This window comes from Myotis yumanensis, unplaced genomic scaffold, assembly GCF_028538775.1.
Source record: "Myotis yumanensis isolate MYYU_CA2020_CCGP unplaced genomic scaffold, mMyoYum1.0.hap1 SCAF_19, whole genome shotgun sequence".
NCBI classification, from domain to species: Eukaryota; Metazoa; Chordata; class Mammalia; order Chiroptera; family Vespertilionidae; genus Myotis; species Myotis yumanensis.
Genome location: NW_027223770.1, coordinates 6377023 through 6397127, shown reverse-complemented (window position 1 = coordinate 6397127; position 20105 = coordinate 6377023). Strand labels below are relative to the sequence as shown.

Genomic DNA, 20105 nt, shown 5'->3' with positions numbered 1-20105 from the left:
AATTATGAATCACAAGTAAATGAAGTTACATATTCAAAAACTTAAGGAAACCTTTACTACATTTGTTTTCATCTTTGACATATATTGTTTGCTGATTGTATTATAAAAAAATTTGTAGAAAAAAAATTTGAACAAAACATATAATGTTAAAATAGAGGGACACATTTCTCCAATATCTTCCACAAAATCGTCATCTTCACAGCAAGAATTGACATATTTAGCAATATCATCATCACTAATAAAAGCAGACTTAGAACTGGACGCCATTTCGAAGCTTTAGGGCTATAAAATTTGAGTAAACTTCACAAAATCGTAGTACCTGTAAAAAATTAGGCAGATAAATGCCAGTGGTCAATTTTAGAACTACAAACATTCGGCATCATAAGTAATCTGCACTTAGGTGCCATCTGTCAATAAAGAGTGAACTACTAGCATCTAATAGTGACACTGCAGGAGGAGCGCGATAGCGCTCCCGGCACTTTTGGCGAAAGACAAATCTGGGTTGTTTTAGGGTTGACATCTGTTAGTTGTTTTTCCCTTTGAGAATGGGTCACATTTTTCTGGGTTTTTTTGGGGGGGGGTGGGTATGTCAAGTAATTTTGGGTTGCATCCTGGACATTTTGAATGTTAGGTCCTGCCCACTTTGGATCCTGTTATATAATCCTCTGGCGACTGTTGAGATTTTTTACTGATTTAAAGGCAGGCCGTCACCCTGGTTAGGTGCAGACTGCAGGTGCTGTCTTGCCTTCGGTGGGTGGTGATTCCAGTGTCTGTTCAATTTCCAAAGCCTTTGCCGTGCCCCTCTAGCTGTGGGCCCACATGCCATGTGGGATAGTCTGAGATGGCAGCAGGGCAGAATAGTGGAGTCCTCAGGGCCTCTGCTGTGCTGCTTTGGGGCTGTCCTGCACAGCTCAGAGAGGAGCCTAGGGTTGCTGGGGGTCATTCAGAGATGGGCTCCCTTCTCCAGGTCCCCGCTTCATCCCTGTACTTCCCAGCCTCCAGGGCTCCTTTCTCTGGGCCTATGATCAGTAGTTGGGTTTCTCAGTTTTACCTGCCTTCACTGCTGCCACCGTGCAGTTCTATGACATTATTTGGGCCGCAGGGGCCCCCTTTCTTGGTTCTTCAGAGTGAAGTTTCTTTTAGCCTTTTAGCTCCTGCAGCACCACACGGCTCTGCACTGGCGCTCATCCCCAGCGCGAGGCTGTGAGAGAAAAGGGAAAATGGGAAACCTTTTCCCCACCGTCTCTCCTTAACTCCCCAGAGTCCTCGGGAACTTGCTTTTTGTGTTTTGTGCAGGGGTTGTGGTTGCAGTCAGCAGAGGTCAGAGCCATGTTGGGCTCACTGCATCTTGGCCAGCATCAGAACTCTCTCTCTTAAACGATTTAATTAAATGCTGTGTTCAACAGTAGAGGCTTTGGTAAAGGAGGCCCCTTCCTATCCTGTGGCCCTCAGTCTTCTCCTCTGTGATCTGCTCCTCCTTTCCCAGTCAACTCTGGGCCTAGAATGGAGAAGCTTATCAGTGCTCTGCCGGGAAGAATCAGATAAGAGTTGGGGGTAAGGGCATATGTTAGGTTGTTAGTGGGTTGCCAAGGCAGCATTCGCTGAACCAACAAATCCCACTGCTTTTTCTCCATAATCTTAAGATTATTTTTTAAAACACATTTTTATTGATTTCAGAGGGGAGGGGAGAGGGGGAGAGAGAGAGAGAGAAGCATCAATGATGAGAAACATCGATCAGTTGCCTCCTGCACACTCTTCACTGGGGATTGAGCCCGCAACCTAGGCATGTGCCCTTGACCGGAATCGAACCTGGGACCCTTCAGTCCGCAGGCTGATGCTCTATCCACTGAGCCAAGCCAGCTGGGGCATCTCAAGATTATTTTTAGCAGCTTTATTGAGAGAAAATTTCATACCTACAATTCATCATTTTAAATTGTGCAATTCAGTGTAAAGTTCACAAGGTTGTGCAACCATCACCAAGTTAATTCTAGAACATTTTCATCACTTCACATAAACCTCGTACCCATTAGTAGTCACTCTTCATTTCCACCCTATCCCTCCAGCTCTAGGCAGCCACTATCTACTTTCTGTCTCTGTGGATCTGTTTTGAACAACTCACGTATAACATAAATGGAATCATATAACATGTGACCTTTTGTGACTGTCTTCTTCCACTTGGCATGTTTATAAGATAAACTTGCAGCATGAGTCACTACCCCCTTCCTTTTTACAGCCAAATACTATTCCATTGTATGAATATACCACATTTATTCGTTTGTCAGTTAATGGGCATTTGTGTTTTGTTTGTTTTTTTACTATTATGTATACTGCGGTTACCATTCAAGTACAAATTTTGTGTAGATACATGTTTTCTGATCTCTTGGATATATACTTATGAACAGAATTGCTGGCTTATTTGGTAACTCTGTGTTTAACAACTTGAGGAATTGCCAGACTGTCTTTCTGAGTGGCCGTTCAAATTTCCCCACCTCCTCAGCAATATGTGCCATTGTCTCTGATGGCAGCTGTTTTAATGGGTGAAGTGGTATCTCATTGTGGTTTTTAAAATTTTTTATTAAATTTATTGGGGTGACCTTGGTTAATAAGATTATATAAGTTTCAAGTGTACAGTTCTATAATACATCATCTGTATATTGCATTATGCATTCACCACCCAAAGTCAAGTCTCTCAGTCATAAAAAGCGAAATAAGTCAAACGGAGAAAGTCAAGAACCATTGGTTTTAGTTTTCATCCTCCTGGTTGCTAATGACGTTGAGCACCCTTTGATGGGCTTTTGGCCTCTCTGGATAAATGTGTACTCAGATCGTTGGCCCATTTTTTAGATTGGGTTCTCTTTTTACTTACTGAGTTGTAAGAGCCCTTCATGTATTCCAGATACCCGTCCCTTCTCAGATAGAATTTGTAAATATGTCCTCCCATCCTGTGGGTTGTCTTTTTATTCCCTTGATGTTGTCCTTCGAAGCACACAGGTTTTCATTTTTTTTAAAATATATTTTATTGATTTTTTTACAGAGAGGAAGGGAGAGAGATAGAGAGTTAGAAACATCGATGAGAGAGAAACATCGATCAGCCGCCTCCTGCACATCTCCTACTGGGGATGTGCCCGAAACCAAGGTACATGCCCTTGACCGGAATCGAACCTGGGACCTTTCAGTCCACAGGCCAACGCTCTATCCACTGAGCCAAACCGGTTTCGGCCACAGGTTTTCATTTTGATGAAGTTCAGGTCATCTCTTTTTTCGTTGTTACTTGTGCTGTTGGTATTATATTGAAGAAGTCATTTACTAGCCCAGAGTCACAAAGATTTACTCCTGTTTTTTTCTTCAAAGAATGTTTGTACTTTTGGCTCTTAGAGTGAGGTCACAATGCATTTGGAGTTAATTTTTGTATATGGTGTGAGGTGGGAGTCCAGCCTCATTCTTCTGCATGTGGATAACTAATTGTCCAGCGTCATGTGTTGAGAGGACTATTCCTTCCCCATTGAATTGACTTGGCACCATTGTTGAAAATCAATTGACCATAAAATAGAGGGGTTATTCGAGGTGTACTCATCTGATTAAAATTTAAAAAGAAATTAAAGTAAATGGAATGTTTCCACGTTTCCAATTTGGGGTCATGTGCCCTATTATGTTGGTGTTTCCTACATCATTGTGTCTAGAGGTAAAACCGTGGGCTGGCTTGTTAGGGGCCGCAGAATGTACGGCCACGCAGAGCTCTCTCCTGTGGACCTGGCTGAGGAAACAGGCCCAGGAAGGTGGAGTGATTAGTCCAAGGGGCCTATTGCTCTTTGTGGGCAAGATACGGAGAACTGGAGACTTCAGAGACGCAGCTTTAAAGTAGAGAGCTCTCAGCATAGCCTCGTTGGATCAAACTGGGCCGTTTTTCTAGTTGCTGTTTCAAGTGAATCATTTACTAAAGGCCATCACCAGTATTATCTAGATAAAGCTATTGATTTTGGCATATAAAGGTTATATTTAAAATCCTCTTTAATAGCCCAGGTTAAATGAAACAAAACAGAATCATGTATTGATTTTTTTAAAATACTAGTTTTCTTTATTAATTTGATCATTTTTTTTCAAGCCTATATTTTAATGCCTCTTGCTTGTTCCCTTTATTTTCTGGATAGAAATATAGCTGAAGGGCAGGTCCTTCTTAATGAAACTGCCGAGCTGAGCCGGAATAGGCTTCACCTTTGCCATCTAGTGCATCTTGCTTTATTATTACATGGGATTATTTAATCCAAAGCCATGGGAAGCGAGCCCTGAGTTGTGACCCCCAATTAAAGAGTCTCAGCGCTCACTGCTTGCCCTGACAAATACAAAGTTGCGGTGTGCTCTGGCCCTGCTGCCTGCTGTTAGAGAGAGCGAGAGTGGGGCGTGCATGTTGTATCTGCTCCATCTGCAAGTGTTGTAATAAGTTATTCAAAGCTCTTAGCACAGGACCAACCAGAGCGTGCCTCCCTCTCCGTTCCAGCACGTTTTCCTGCCCATCAGATGGATGCTCCTCTGTTGGAGGCTTTGGAAGGTTCTGGTGTCTTTTGTTTTAATTGGCGGGCTAGAGCCGACTCCTATGGTGCGATTTTCATTAGAGAGGGACTGGAGAGAGGGAGTGCTGGAACAGCCCTCCAAATCCAACCATGAATATTAAACATAATACAATTACAGCTTTTGGACCAATTATTTTTCTTTTCAGCAGGCAAAGTTGATGAAATACGTGCTAGATAGGGACTCAGTACCTACCATTGGCTTCTTTTTGTCCCTGGAATCGGCCGTCTTGGCATATACTTGTGCCCGTTTGCTGTGCTACCTGTTTCCAGCGCCGAGTATTTGATTTAAGTGCTGAGGACACGGGCTTTGCCAAGGTGCGCTGTGTTCGGGTTGGTGCCGCGCACCGTCAGCTGTTCGAGGCAGACACCGGGCCTGCATGTGAATCTGAGCGGCTTGTGTGGACCTCGCACGCTGCGGTGCGTGCTGTTTCTATCTGGCGACAAGAGGCCAGAGTGATGCTCTCCAAGGAGATGTCATGTAAATGCTTTTCCTTTTCCCTGTGGGGAGAAGTGAAGTCTGTTTTGGCCCGCTTTTGTCTCCTTGGTGATACAAAATACGCAAGTGCTGTATCTTTTGGTATATTTGTTTGTTTTGTTTGGAGCCATCCATGCTGGTATCTAAATACAATAGGAAAACAGATGGCAAACTTTGAACTTCTGGACCAAATTCGTGTTTGCCTTTGTCTCCTTAACAGCCAAACTGTAAATTACAGAGCATAAATATTCAACAGAGGGGCTCTTTATGAAAATCACCACGGCAAAGTAGGCCCTTATTAACCAGATATGTGCTGAAAAGTGTTTGGGCTAAATGTTTGCTTTCCCGTCCCTTTCAGGTCCCCATTAGCAAGCCGTTTGGCTGTGGCTGCTACAGGCAAAGCTCCTAGGGTGCTGACACCTTCCTGCCCTTTCTCACCACCAGGGCCTTGATGGCGCCTCTAAGGGCTGGAGGGGAGACCTTCGTTTTCCAGCACATTGCACATTCTCCTGCATCCCTGCAGGCCCAGCTCCCTACTAGGAAGTGGGGGATTGAATGGCTGCTGGAGTAACAGGGGTCACCATAATATGTGTCACCTACTTAGTTGCATGTCCTACCCAGGAAGAATTCATGCATCTCCTCTGTGCTCTGAGGCGACATCTATATTTGAAGCAGAGTAGGTATGCACATGGGAGGGTGAGGAATGTGTACAGTTTAGAGTAACGAATGCCTATGCACGCCCCACCCAGCTTAAACAGCGTGGCTGTACCTCACGGTGCCCGTTCCAGTCACAAATGAGTTCTTGTTTCTTAAAACAACATGGCAGTGTCTAGAAGAAAAAAGTAAAAGCCGCCTTTCCCCCCTTATTCTTAGTTGCCACTCTTCCCCCAGGTAACTGCTACCAATTTGAATATGTCCTTCCAGGATTTTCTTTAAATTTTTTCAATTTTACTTAAACAGGTATCCTGTATATTCATACTTGATTAAAGAGCACAGAGCACCTGGCCAGCATGGCTCAGTGGTTGAGCGTCAGCCTATGAACCAGGAGGTCACGTTTTGATTCCTGGTCAGGGCACATGCCCAGGTTGTGGGCTCGATCCCCAGTGTGGGGTGTGCAGGAGGCAGCTGATCAGTGATTTTCTCTCGTCATTGGTGTTTCTATCTCTCCCTCTCCCTTACTCTCTGAAATTAATAGAAATATACATTTTTTTAAAAGCACAGAGGCATTAATAGGAAGCATTTGGTCTGGGAACAGTGAGCCTTTTCTAAGGAGCGACTGCACGTGCACAGCATACACCCTCCACCTGTCACACGCAGGCCGTGGTTGGACGTAGAGCCGTGTTTTGGTGACAGCTGCCTGTCAGTGTTCCTAGGTCTGTCTCACTCTCCAGTGGCTGCACAGGCTCCACTGTCCAGATGCACCATGATTGCTTTAGCTCACACTCCATCGAGGGAGCGAGTTGTGCCATCCAAATGCATGAGGACTTAAATGTTGTTTCTAGTTTTTCCCGTCGCTCTAATGTCATTCCTTAGTAGGGAATGCCTTTTTTCCTTAGGTTGCTTTTAAGACCTCTTTTAGACTTTTGCATATTCCCACTTTATGATATGATACTCTTAGGTGGTATTTCTGTTTATTTTGATTACGGCTCATGAAGTATGAGTATGCATCACTGTCATTGATTCGGGAAACATATTGGCCATTAACTACTTGAATATTGCTTCTTTGCCACACACACACTCTATTTTTTCCTTCTGGAACTTCTTTCCAACACATGCTGAACCGTTCCTTCTATTCTTCCTGTCTCTTAACCCCTCATTCACATTGTTCACCTGTTTAATTTCTGTTCTGCATTCTAGGTAATTTTTCAGATGTATCCTCTAATTCATAAACTCTTCCAGCCCGTTAATTCCAGGGACTATATTTTCATTTGTAGAAGGTTACTTTGGCATTTTTATAAAGCAGGAATCTCAATACTCCCACCCCCTCCCCCTCTGGGTGGGCCTGTGTCCAGGTAAGATCCAGACCCATTGGCTCCTGAGATTGGCACCTGCCAGCAGCCTCACCCACCACACATGCTCACAGGAGCCTGGCACTGCAGCTCCAGCTCTCCAGGCTGGTTCTCAGCTCGAGCCCTGGGGAAGTCGCCGGTTTTGTGAGCTCAGTAGAGCATTTAAAAGGATATCCAGCAGCATTAAGGGATTTTCAGTGAGTGGGTCAACAAGTTGCCTGAAACAGAAGCCCCATCTTTTGCTACTAAAAAGAGTGCTGTGGCCAGTGGCCTTGTATGCCTGTATGTGTGTGCATTTGTACACATGCGATGATATATCCTGAATTCTTAGAAGCAGAACTGCTAGGTCAGTAGTGTATTTTTTATTTTGTTGGATATTACCAAGTCACTCCCCAAAGAGGGATTTATGCTCTCACATCAGCCACACCTAAGTACCTGCCTCCAGGTCTCACAGCACAGAGGGGCTCAGAGCGTTCTGCCAAACTTTATCTTTGCTGGGTGATAGGGGACAAGTGGTGTATTGCATTAGTTTTACTTCCTAATTTCTCTCATCACCAGTGAACTAGAACATGTCACACATGTTTAAAAACCATTAGTATTTCCTTTTCTGTGAATGGTTTTCTTTTCTCTCCTGTTACTTTTGGGTTGTCAATCTTTATCAATTTGAAGGCATTTGCCAGCCCTCTCTGTTACCAACCGTTTCCCCACTTGATCATTTTGCCTTATGATTTTTCCCCCATGTGAGAAAAACTTAAATACTTTATATACAGTTATCAATATTTTTCTTTTTGACTTCCAGGTTTTTTATATTTAGAAAGGCCTTTCCTATTCTGACTATTTAGAGTTTAATTATGTTGACTCTTGAGCCTTCTATAATTTATTTCGGTATAATGTATATGGTAGAACTCTAAAATAAAGTTATAGGGTATTTTGCCCTTAATTGCTATTATAAGTGGGGTCTTACATTTTTAAAGCTAGTGGTTGTTGGTATATAAGATACAGCTGTTGATTTTGACATTAATTTGCATTTTATTCTCACCTTATTTTCTTTTATTTAATCATATCCATTTTTTAAAAACAATGTGACATATCAGTGGTAAAAGTATAGGTCACTATTTTTTAAAGACTTTTTATTAGGAATAAATATTATATTTCATGAGATTTCGTTTCAGCATCCATGGGACTGACCATGTGTTTTTTCTTGTTTGTTACAATAGTAGGTGAATTGTGCTCACAGGAGCTGGGTGGATTCCGCTTGTTGGCAGTGTATTGCTGTGGATCCTGTTAGTTAATATTTCATTCAGATCTTAGCCTTGGTGCCGATCGATTGCTGCCTTCCCACGTGCTCTCCTCGTCGGTTTCTTGGAAGAGCGTGCTGGCTCTATGGAGGTTTGGAAGCTTCCTCTGCTCCTGCGGGCAGTGCCGCAGCCCAGGGGGCTCCTCCCAGGCAGGCCAGGTGCTCTGGTTCTTTGTGCGGGGACAGCTGCCCCAGTGTACTCTTTGTTACTTCTGCTGGGATTGTCTGCCCCCAGGGATCTTTCTTGGAAAGTCATGTATTCATCTGTATCTTCAAATTTGGAGATATAAACAATTAAATAGAAAACCTGAACAGATTATAATGACCAAAGAAACCAAATTAAAAAATTAGGTCCATGTAGGTTTTCTGGGTTTTTTTCCAGGCAGGTTTTACTGAACATTTAGTGAATTGTACCCTTCATCATTCTAAAGTACTCTCATCTCATCTTTGTGCTCTTAAATCTCTTTTCTGGTGTTAAAATTGCTCCCTCTTCCTTGCACCTGCAAACATGGCATGGGTGTGTAGCATATATTGAATTTTGCTTTGTGACCCATTTGAACTCTTCTAGGTGGGTTTGCTCTGGGGGTATTTACTGACTGGCAGACATGTTCGGTCTTAAGCCGGCTGTCCTCTTATGCTACGCTCAGTGTTTGTTCTGTGCGTCACTGCGTGGTCTGTGTGTTGGCTCCTCACAGTCCTCCGGGATTTTGCTGCAGCACTTTCTTTCAGAATAGCTACAGGTTGCTCACTCTGAGTCATTTTCTGTTAAAAGAAAAAACAACAGCCTTTTAATTTTGCCTTCAAATTTGGTAGGTAAGCTAGGTATAGAATTTTCGGTTCAAAATAATAGATTTGTGTGTGCATTCTCGTAACCGAAAGTGTAGGACATGTCTCAGGTCATCCCCTTCTCATCACAGTTTTGGTGTCAAACACATGCTTTGGTCACATTGGCCATACAAGCATTCTGTTTGCCCAGCGCCCCCACTAGGTGAGTTACAGCATGGGGTCTCTTGTACACACATTTTGTCTCATTCAGTGGTAGCTCTTGTGGCTGATTTCAGAAGCTAAGTATGTTGGGGTTTCTAGTGGATAAGAGATTTCTGTCTCTATATAATTTATCCTGATGTGGAAGGTCACATACTTGTATAAAAAGTAGTTTAAGAATTCAGATGATTGGCCGGTGTGGCTCAGTTGGCTGAGCGTTGTCCTGTACACTGAAAGGTGTGGTGGGTTCAATTCCTGGTTGAAGCGAGTACGGGAGGCAACTGATCCATGTTTCTCTCTCTCTCTCTCTAAAATCAATAAAAAGCATATCCTCAGGTGAGGAGCAGGGAGAAATGCAGATGATGACAAGGCAAGTGATTCTTCCGAGACTTTAGGTAAGAGTATGTGGGCACTGGGCAGTCACTTCTCACAATTCTGTTACACTTGCTCAACTGTAGGTGTTTCCTTCCCACATTTCAGCAAGGTGGTGATGGACAGAGTTGAGTAAAATGTTATTTTTCCTCAACCAGGTAAGGGTTTGGGTGGCAGACAAGCGTGACTGATTTGCCCTTAACAGAATATTATACCACAAGCAGAGTTTCCGTGCTGAGAGTTCAACTTACCCTGAGGGCAGCCGATGCCCATGTGGAGGCGCGGAGTTCACCTTCCTCTGTGGACGGGCACCCAGGGCAGGCGTCTCCCTGTTGAGCAGATAGAGTGAGTGACAGGCACCTACTGGATGGGTCCCGAGTCTCTCTTGTTCTGGGTGCTCTTAAATCCTCCCAGCTAAGCAGTTGTAGGCTCTTCACTCGTTCATGCCTTGCATCTGGGCCTCCTCTGTGTGACGGTGTACCAAGGAGATAACGTTTTCTAGCATGTTTAGATCTCTGCAACCACAGGGGTTTTATGGTCTCTGTCTTCATAGGACTGTTGTGCCTAGACCCCAGCACAACCCAGGAGGGTTTGTCATTTCAGGCTTTCACTCTAACCTCTGCTCATCTTGGGCCTTCCAGGGTGAGGATCCATGACCTCCGCACCAACAAGATCGCCCTGTCGCTCTCTGCACACCAGCTTGGCGTCTCCGCCGTGCAGATGGATGACTGGAAAGTTGTCAGTGGAGGCGAGGAGGGCCTGGTCTCCGTGTGGGACTATCGGATGAACCAGAAGCTGTGGGAGGTGCATTCCAGGTAAGGCTGCTTCTCGGCACCTCTAGTGCTAACAGTAATGACGACACTAGTTCAGCCTCTGAGCCAGGCGTTGTGCTCAGTGCCATCTGGGGCTTACAGTCCTCACCGTAACCCCGAGAGCCAGCTGCTGTGATCTCCATTTTCAGATGAGGAAACTCAGGCTGAGGAATGGAGCTGGTCCCAGTCAGTAGAGAGGCATTTCCTCTCTCCCATTGTGAAAACTGCCTCATTCATTCCCATCTCCCTCCACTCAGTCTCAGCAGCAGGATGTGATGTCCTGCCCATTCCTTGGACTTCCTTCCATGGTGTAGAAGGGCACTTAGGACTGGATGGATTCAGGCTTGAACTAGGAGGAATGTACAGTCTCAACCTTTAACTCGAATATTCAAGTTAAATAGGCACAGGCCGAAGGCTTCACAGGTGTACGTATGTTTGTAGAGTGGAGCCTAACTGGTTAAACACTTTACAGCAAGCATGTCAAACTCATGGCCGGTGGGCCGCATACCTCGTTTATTTGGCCTGTGTTAGCCTTTGAGTTTGACATGCTTGCTCACCCCCATCCACTCTGCTTCTGAGGGAGGTGAGAGGAAAGGCCACAGCCTGCAATTGTGAGCTGAGCTTTGTTCCTCCTCTAGTGCAAATCATGATAAACTAGGCCCAGGAGAAGGCAGCACCGTCTTCATTCTAAGTACAAGAAGGGCCAGGTTAAAAGAAGAATGTGGTTTCTTCCTTGGAAGGCAGTGCTAGCGAGTGCCTCAGCAGCTTTTACAGACTAGAGCCCTGGGTGACGTGCAGGGCCCGCAGCATACCAGGCAAGCCCCCCCATAGGCCCTTTTCTGACTTCTGTGCTGATGCACTGAATTGCCACCAGGTGGTGCCAAAAGGCAACTAACACTCCCACCCACTGGAATCCCTTTTAAGAGTCTAGAACTGACTCCACCCGGCTCCAGCGGTGCCTCCCCTGCGTGCAGCTCACTAGGCCTGCACTCCAGGTCTCAGTCTCTCTCCGAGAAGCTGATGCCCTCGGGTGAGCCGTGCTGGTGAAGCCGGGTCTTCCCAGCACTGTGGTGCTGACTCATCTGTAAATGCACATCCAGTTCGACCACCAGTTAGTGGCTTGTCCCTCACCAGATCACTGTTAGCTGACGCCTCACTGCAATCCCCTGCCACTGCTGCTATGATGCTCTTCTGAGCTCTGTCCAGCTGGTGCTCCGGCAGCTGCCTGTCTCCTTAGTCCTGCTCACACCTGTCCTTTCTCTCCATTCCTCCTGCCTCCCTGGGCTCAGACTCCCTTTATGCACGAGAGAATCCCCCTCTCCTGTGCCTTCTGAGCGGGTCTGTCAGCCGTGATCTCTCCCCCTGAGTGCTGGATCCTGGGCCCATCTGTGTGCCCTGTACCATTTCCTGCTCGAGGAGCCTGTAACCCTGCTTCTGCCCCCCCCCCCCCCCCCCCCCCCCCCCCCGGTATGTCTTACCTTGACCAGGCGGGCATCTCTGATGGCAGGTCTCCGCTTGCACTGGGTGTCCTGGCTCAGTGCTGTGACCATAGTAGCAATGAAAAGGTTTTAGAATGAACAAAACTTTGTACATAGATTTCAAGCCATTTCATTCCAAGATTTCCTGAATGTGCGTTTACAACCCAGACTACCTGTGTCACGTGGAGCCCCCTGACTAGGACTACGGGCCTTTTATGGTTCTGGACCTGGCTCGGAGCTGGAGTGACTTGTCCCACACCAGCCAGCCTGGGTGTTCTCGCCCGCGTGCTGCTGAGTTTGTCCTTTACACCCAAAACACGCCCCGTTGTTGGGGGCGTTCAGACTTGTTTACAGAGTGGATCTGGCTCTAACTGTGGGAACGAAGGCGAGACATCGCCCGGGGGGGTGTCCTCCGTCAAACGCCTGTTAGAGGGTCCTAGGGCCCTGTAGTTCTCAGCTTCTAGACTGGCAGCACATGCAGGACGTGCTCAGTTTGCAGCGAACTTACCTTCAGCAGAGTGCTCTCCCCTTGTGTTCCAGGCACCCCGTCCGCCACCTCGCTTTCACCAGCCACAGCCTCATCACGGCCAACGTGCCCTACGACCGGGTGGTGCGCAGTGCCGACCTGGACAACTTCGCCACGCACAGGAGGTCAGTGGGCTCGGCTGCTGTGGTCTGGATGTGCAGAAAAGACAGTTATGTTTGATCTTAGAATAGGACCCGCCATGTCACACTACTCCCTACGGGATGTACCCTCAGGCACAGGCAGCTAGAGATGCAATAGGGTGAGTGATATTAGCAAATAATGTGCTACCTGCCGTGTTAAGTGTTTTCCCCACAATATCTCACTGCTTCTGCAGGATGGCTGCATGGGTGGGGACACAGAGAGGCCAAGACAAAGGGCTTGGGGACCTGCAGTGGTTAGAGTCCTAGTCACGGCTTCTGAGTTAAGTCCCCCTGCGGGTCTGCTGGGTGACTCAGCTGCCACACAAGGGAGACCCCTCCCTCCTCACTCCATGCACGAGGCACAAGGCTCGGGTGCTTCTTACTGGCCTGGTCTGAGCAGCCTGTGAGGCCGGGGGCCTCTCCTCGTGGCACTGACCCATTCACCTCTGGTCCTGGGATCCTGAGCGTCCGCTCACTGTGGGCCCCAAGGGCAGATCTGTAGGACGGCCCTCTCTGTGCTCCTCTAGGCACCGGGGGCTGGTCCACGCCTACGAGTTCGCTGTGGACAGGCTGGCCTTGCAGAGTGCTCTTCCCGCCTGCCGCTCGTCCTGCGACACCACGGCGGGTAACAGCTATGACCTCGCGCTCGCCTTCCCCTACGACAGTACTTAGGGGACAGTGAGAAATGGAAAGAACGACAGGACCTCTGCTCCGGGTTTCAAAGGTTTGGGGGAAGAAAGCAACCCCGGGGTACTTGTGTGAGGCACCTTCCTGAACTGCCTGCGCTTTCCCCTCTGTCCGTTTTCCTCCCGCAGCTGCACAGCTGGGGCTTGTCAGGCTTTTTCCCCCTCACTGGTCCCTCTCTCCTGGCTTTGAGAACCACACACTGATGACTCACATGTATACCACCTTCCCCACATCCTCCTCCTCCTCCAGCCAGCCCGCCCGCCTCGGGGGGACACCCCCAGCGGGTTCCCGTCTTTCCTGGACGCTGCAGCTCCACTAAGGCCCGGGCTTATCACTGTGAACAAGGCTCTTCTGGGCCCTGCTCCCACCTGCCCAGCCTCCAGCCCTGCCCCCTGTGGCTGTGCCTGGATGAGATCGGTGTTCACGCATGTGGGCTTCTCTGACACCATGTCACCAGTGCAAACCTGGGTTAGCAGTATTTTTCCACAGAGCTTTTATAATTATATATTTATACCATTATTCCACTAAAGACTATTTTGCTTATTATTGCGTCTACAACATGTGATACAAAGCAGATATTTTCTACATAATCACTGAATAAACAGCCATCCTCCAAGTGGGATGGACGGTGATTCTACACGGGAGGAACCGTCAGGTCAAACCACTGAGATAAAGCCAAGGCGAGAGAATTGTTCCGTTTGATAAACAGCTTCCACTTGCAAAGGATTAAGTGGCAAACCATTGCCTTACCCTTGGTTTACAGTGTTGGCAGCAGCCACCTGCTAGACCTTCAAAATGTCACAGTAACACGGACAGAACTAAGAGAAGCAAGACCCATATTCCAGTGAGTTAGCAACAGATCACAGCAGCAAAAACACTGAAGCACGAGGATGTACTTAGTCTAATATACAAATTGACCCAATAGATACATAAGGAATTTTGTTCCTCTCCAAATACCCACAGACCATGCACAGATCGATACCAGACAGGCCTTCCTCAGTGACCCTGAATCCTAATGCCATAACACTGAAAACCAACAGAAAGCTAAATAACAAAAACACCTGCAAATTCCAAACACTCTGACTTGATTTTGAAAAAGGAAATCAGAGTGGACCTGAGCGACCAGGAAAGCACAGTATCCAGCCAGGAGAGGCTCCCCCGCACGCTCAGACCAGCAGGGGTGGCCACGGCCGTGGAGCTCACACACCAGCGTGTCAAATGGCCCAGCCCTGCGGGCCGTCACTCAGTCCCAGCACCTTTGATCGTGAAGGTTCCGATTACTTAAGATGGTCATTAAAAACCCACGTCCAGCAGGAGGCCAGGGGAGCCGTGACCGGGAGCTGTCCCTTCTCCGCCCAGCCTGCCGTCCTGGAGGCGCACTGTCGGACGGCTCTGCCTCCTTCAGCCCCACGACGTCAGGAGTGAAGCGGCTGCAGTCAGTAAAGGAGGGGTTTCCTCACTGTCACTCGGGTTCCGACCCCGTTTCTGGAAGCTGTTCCTCTCAGTCTTAATGTCACTGGGTAACATTTTTCCTTTGAAGAAACAGTTCTGCCCAGTCTGATCTCCCAGTTCATTCTTCCATCCTAGCTTTGCAGCAATTCTACATAGTTGAACAGTTTAAAGAAATCAGACCCAGACAATTACACCAAAATTAAAAATAGTTTTAAACTATTGTTATCTACTGCAACAGCTGGTCCAGTGTAAAATGTTACAAGCACAGGTCCCCCCCCACCCCGTATCTAACTTACCTCCCATTCCTGAAAAGTGTCTGGGTTTTGGAAAGAAGAGTCTGTCACCCAAACCGTCATCTCCAAGCACACCCACCTCAGTGTTTTCCGCTGTAAACTTGACATCCCGGAGACGCGGCCAGGTGGGGAAAGGGTCAGAGTCCCTTTATAAACCACCATTTGCCCAGCAGCAGAGAAAGGCTTGGCCATGTCCACCCCTCTGATCACCCCTTGGGCTGTTCGTCCCCATGGGCTCCTTTCAGGGAGCTGCTCCCACGTTCTGAGCCGTTTGCGGATCTAACCTGTGCTTCCCAAGCTCTTCCCCGGTGTCTCCCCTGCAGACAGAAGGGACTTGGATGTGCTGCGGGGACCAAGGGCCAGACTCCAGGCTCTTGTGTCCTGTCTCAGAACGTTGTATGACTTTTGCTTTCTACTTCATTACTATGTTTGTGTTGGTTCTAATATTAAATTTCTAAAATGTTTTTATTGCTCAGTTGATTTGCCACCCCCTGGCATGGCGCAGTGACAGTCCCCTGGCCACCACTCTCCCCCAGCCCAACATCTCACCTTGCTGGGGGGCCTGGTTCTGCCGCCCACGATCGAGTCATTATCTCAGAACCACCACTACAGGGTTCTGAGCCCAGGTGCCAGGGAACCCACAAAACTACCAGTGAAATTGTGCACCAGGCGCATCTCTGCCACTAGAGGGTGCTGCTGGTGCCCGGACAGTAGTTCGTGGTTGGAAGACCCCTGGCTCACTGGGTCTCAGCTGTTTGGAGGAAACATCTCCCAACGCGGGGGTTGGGGCCTTTCTGAGAGGGAAAGCGACAACCCCAAGGTGAAGTCTTCCTCCCCACCCCCACCCTGAGGCTCCTGCTTCCTGCTCTGCAGTTGAATGGCAGACCCTGGCCCTGCAACTCTGTCCATCATTACAGAGAAACGGCTTCCCCAGAGCCGGTGGCCGCCAGCGCAGCCGGGCCGTGACAGCGGCTCAGGCCGGAGCTGCCTCCTCCTCCTCCTTCTCCCTGACTTGGGGCCTTTGCTTTGGGCAGCAGCTGTGGCAGCCCTGAGCTTACAGAGCTGGCTGCCTGGCCACCGCGCTGTGAGCCTCACAGACCTGCCCGCCTCACCCCCTCAGCCAGGCCAGATGGTCACCTGGCGGCGGTGCAGGGGCCTGCGGCGACTTGGACGGGCGCCTCTGCTGTGCGGTGGCAGACTCCCTCTGGCCGGGCTGCCGCGGGTGCCATGTGGCGCCGGCTCGCTTTCAGCCTCCGGTGTCGAGCGAGGGCTTCCAGCAGCAGGCTTCCGATGGCCCGGCACCGAGGCTTCCAGCAGCAGGCTTCCGATGGCCCGGCACCGAGGCTTCCAGCAGCAGGCTTCCGATGGCCCGGCACCGGGGCTTCCAGCAGCAGGCTTCCGATGGCCCCGCACCGGGGCCTCCAGCAGCAGGCTTCCGATGGCCCCGCACCGGGGCCTCCAGCAGCAGGCTTCCGATGGCCCCGCACCGGGGCCTCCAGCAGCAGGCTTCCGATGGCCCGGCACCGGGGCTTCCAGCAGCAGGCTTCCGATGGCCCCGCACCGGGGCTTCTCTTTCCCTGGGGAGGGAGGGAAACGGTGCTCCACCCAGAACTGAGCTGTCCTGCCGCAGCTCCTCTTCCTCCCACTGCTGGGACAGATGCTGCCTTCACTGCTCTAAGGTGGGGGTGGCTGTACACTGCTGCTCAGCACATCCCAAGACCTTACTGCTGCCCTAGAACTACTAGTCTGTGCCCACGAGGTCACCAGCGGGTCAGAGGGCCCGGCAGCCATGGGTGCCACCATCATTTTTTCCCTTGGGGCCCAGCTCACACACCCATCACCGACCCCTGCTGGTGTGCTCACAATTCCTAGAGACAAAGGCGACCCTAATGCCCTGGGAAGTGTGCTTAAAACTCTGGCCCCTCCCACTCCTTTCCCCAAGGCCTCCCCAAGGTCACTGTGGGACGACAGCTTGCAAAGCAGGTGTTTGCAGAACCCCTGCCAACTCGACTTGTATTTTTAACTCTGCAGCAGCCTGTAAACCACCGTGCACTCACAGCACAGCGCGGCCTCCTTGCTGTGCAGCCAGGAGGGACAGGTTCAGCTCTCAGTGACAGGGTCGGGCCATACGGGACCCGACTCCCATTAGCGAAGCACAGAGAGAACTTTCCAGTCCCTTGGACCATAAGATAATGGAATTGTTTTGTTAAAGTCCAGCAATAACTCGTTCCCCGAGAGGGTGCTCGGCCAAACTTGGAAGCTGCTGTAACCTTACTCTGTTTCCTTATCCATAATTCATGTCTAACGTGGCTGCGAAATGTCTCCCCCAGGCCTCTCCTATTAGATTTCCATTACACAGCCCTTTTGTAACCCTACCAAATTGCCGTTGTGTCAAATTGCCGTATTCGTCCAAAAGCCGAGTTCTGGTAACTCTTTCCCCTTGGCGATGTGGCAGTGTAGGATGAGATCCCACTTTCCACCGGAATCCTGGGTAAGTGGCCTCACCCGCCACCTGGGCACCAGCCCTGCCCATCTCCCTCTGTAACCTGAGGCCCTCAAAGCCCCGACTTAGCAGCTTCCTTCAAATATTTGGCTTTGCATTGATTTCTGCCTACTTCCTCTTGGTCACTGCAGTTCCTGATAGAAGGAGGGCTAACCAATGCATTTACTTGACTTATCACCTGCCTGTGTTAGAATCAGTTTCAGAACAAACGTCACCTGCTTCGATGAGGTGGCCCGGCCAGGGGGCTGCTGCACTCACTCTGGGTCTGTGCATCCAGCTGGCCCCTCCTGGGCACACCCGCTCGTCCCGCAGGTAAGAGGAGCCGTTTCCAGGCCACTGCGCCTGGCCCCTGCCCACTCCACACTGCCAGGTGGCACCTCGAAACTGTGCCCAGAGCAGCAACCCTCACCTTATTCATCAAAGGCCAACAGCCCCACTAGACGGTGGAGAAGTAGCCTACCCTTTTGGGAGGTTTGTACCAACTAAGTCAGCCTTGGTCACCCCCCCAACCAACCAAATGGGCAAAGGCCCAGGCTCACAGACAGCACCCGGGGGCCAGGCGGGAGCGCCGGGTGGGCTGGGCAGCACAGGCTCACAGCACCCATCAGCTTCCTTCTGAGCAGCATGGCCTGGGCTCCTGGTGAGTAAGTCTCACTCTAATGAGCCGTTTAAGGTGAGCAGTGGCCCGAAGCTTCAGACATCAAGCCTGTCCCTGTGTGTTCTGCAAGTGAAAGCGTTTGATGCCTGCCTGCATCCCAAACTCCAGCTCAGGACTTGGGGCCGGTGGAAGATGCATTATTTATAAAAACACTTTACATTAATGAGCTGCCTTTGTTGAGAAGAACAAAACGGAAGCAAACTGGGAGCATCCAGCAGATCCAGGCCTGCTGTAGCCCTGCCAGGGCCCTGCCGCTCTGACCCTGGGGTTCCTCTCACTGGGCATGAGGAGGGTACCACGCCTCCGCACGGCTGCGGGGTGCACTGGAGGCACTTCCTGGGCCAGATCCCCCACACCAGGCTGTCCAGTGACCCCAGAACCCTTCTGTCGGCCAGAAAACCCAAGGGTGTGAGCAAAATACCCCCAGCAGCAAGGGAAGCAGGAGGAGGCCCCATCCCAGCCCCACCCCGAGAAACGGCCTGGCTGTCTTCCTAGTTCTTAGTTGGTCTTTCCCATCAGATGTGGCCCCTGAAGGGCAGGAAGCAGAGCCTTCGCCCTGACCTTCCGCTCTAGATGCCTAAACGTTTGTTGAATTACGTGCTAGTCTAGGATGCAGAGCTCTGGGCAGGACTTCAGACTGTCCTCGTCACTTACCCTGAGGTTGGGCGGCAGCCTGACCATCCACCTGCAGCACAGGGTGTCGGGGCCGCGGGTCCCAGTCCAGCGTCCTCAGGCACAGCTGGGCTCCGAGGCCTGGCCCCGTCCTGCCAAGTGCTTTCTGACAACAGGATGCAGGCAGGAGCCTCAGTCAGCCGCGTCTGCCACCCTCGGACTCCTGCCGTCCACACTGCCCCGCTTCTCTCCAACTCACCTTGCTGCTCTGTGCTGGTTTTTAAATTTAAATGCCGACATTAACTTCATCCTAGACAGTACATCTGCCTCTGTGTGCCGGAGGCAGATAGGGGTTAAGGTGAGGCCCTGGGAAGGGAAAGTTGGGGCCAGACAAGAACAGGTTAGAGACCCACGTGCACCCAGCTGTCCCTTTCCCAGTCCGAACCCCAGTGCGTGGGTGACAGAAGTCCTGTAACGCACTTATGTCCAAACCATGTCAAAACTATGAATTGAAAATTCAAGAACGCAGCCCAGCCGTGGTGGCTCAGTGGTTGAGCGTCGACCTATGAACTAGGACAGTGATGGCGAACCTATGACACGTGTGTCAGAGGTGACACGTGAACTCATTTTTTTGGTTGATTTTTAAGTCTTTGTTTTACTATGGTTGCAAATATCAAAAAATTTCTATATGTGACACAGCACCAGAGTTAAGTTAGGGTTTTTCAAAATGCTGACACGCCGAGCTCAAAAGGTTCTCCATCACTGAACTAGGAGGTCACAGTTTGATTCCAGATCAGGGCATATACCCGGGTTGCAGGCTTGATCCCCGATCATGCAGGAGGCAGCCCATCAATGGTTCTCTCTCATCATTGAAGTTTCTATCTCTCCTCCCTTCCTCTCTGAAATCAATAAAGACATTTTTTAAAAATTAGAGAAGGCAAGTAACAGCTGTTGCCAGTTCGCAGGAGAACTTTAAGGTAGAAACAGCGCCGCCCAGTGAGTGTCAGTAAAGGAGCCGAGCGTCTCCTTAATGTGATGCCGGGAGGACTCCTGGAGTGCAAACAGCGATGGCTCCCACCACCCGGCGCTGTGCCCAGGGCGTCAGTACTGCTGAGTGAGGCGCAGGGCATCTTGGCTCCCCAAGTTTGACTCACAGGCCATAGCCCCACCTGCGATGCACTCCCGGTGCTTCCTCACCCCGCCCACAGCCCATCCCGATCAGGTGAGTGTTGGGAGGTG

At 49.7% G+C, this 20105-nt stretch overlaps 1 protein-coding gene and 1 long non-coding RNA gene across 3 annotated transcripts in view; one reads left to right on the top strand and one right to left on the bottom strand.

Annotated features, from left to right (window-relative positions):
* Positions 1-15557, top strand: part of FBXW8 (F-box and WD repeat domain containing 8) — a 111580-nt gene extending 96023 nt beyond the window's left edge. Inside the window, exons 9-11 of the mRNA XM_070399754.1 lie at positions 10347-10520; positions 12536-12646; positions 13189-15557. Of these exons, the coding sequence (XP_070255855.1) occupies positions 10347-10520; positions 12536-12646; positions 13189-13333 (430 nt within the window). The 3' untranslated portion in view covers positions 13334-15557. The remainder of the gene's footprint in view (positions 1-10346; positions 10521-12535; positions 12647-13188) is intronic.
* Positions 646-20100, bottom strand: LOC138997855 (uncharacterized). 2 transcript variants are annotated; one of them, XR_011469029.1, is made up of 8 exons: positions 19673-20100; positions 19126-19232; positions 18909-19032; positions 16231-16670; positions 12504-12670; positions 11996-12057; positions 9957-10034; positions 646-9111 (listed from the first exon to the last, which is right to left on the bottom strand). It is a non-coding gene; the product is annotated as an uncharacterized lncRNA (long non-coding RNA). The 2 variants fall into 2 exon arrangements; XR_011469028.1 differs by having other exon boundaries at positions 19126-20100.
* Between the last annotated feature and the right edge of the window lie 5 nt (positions 20101-20105).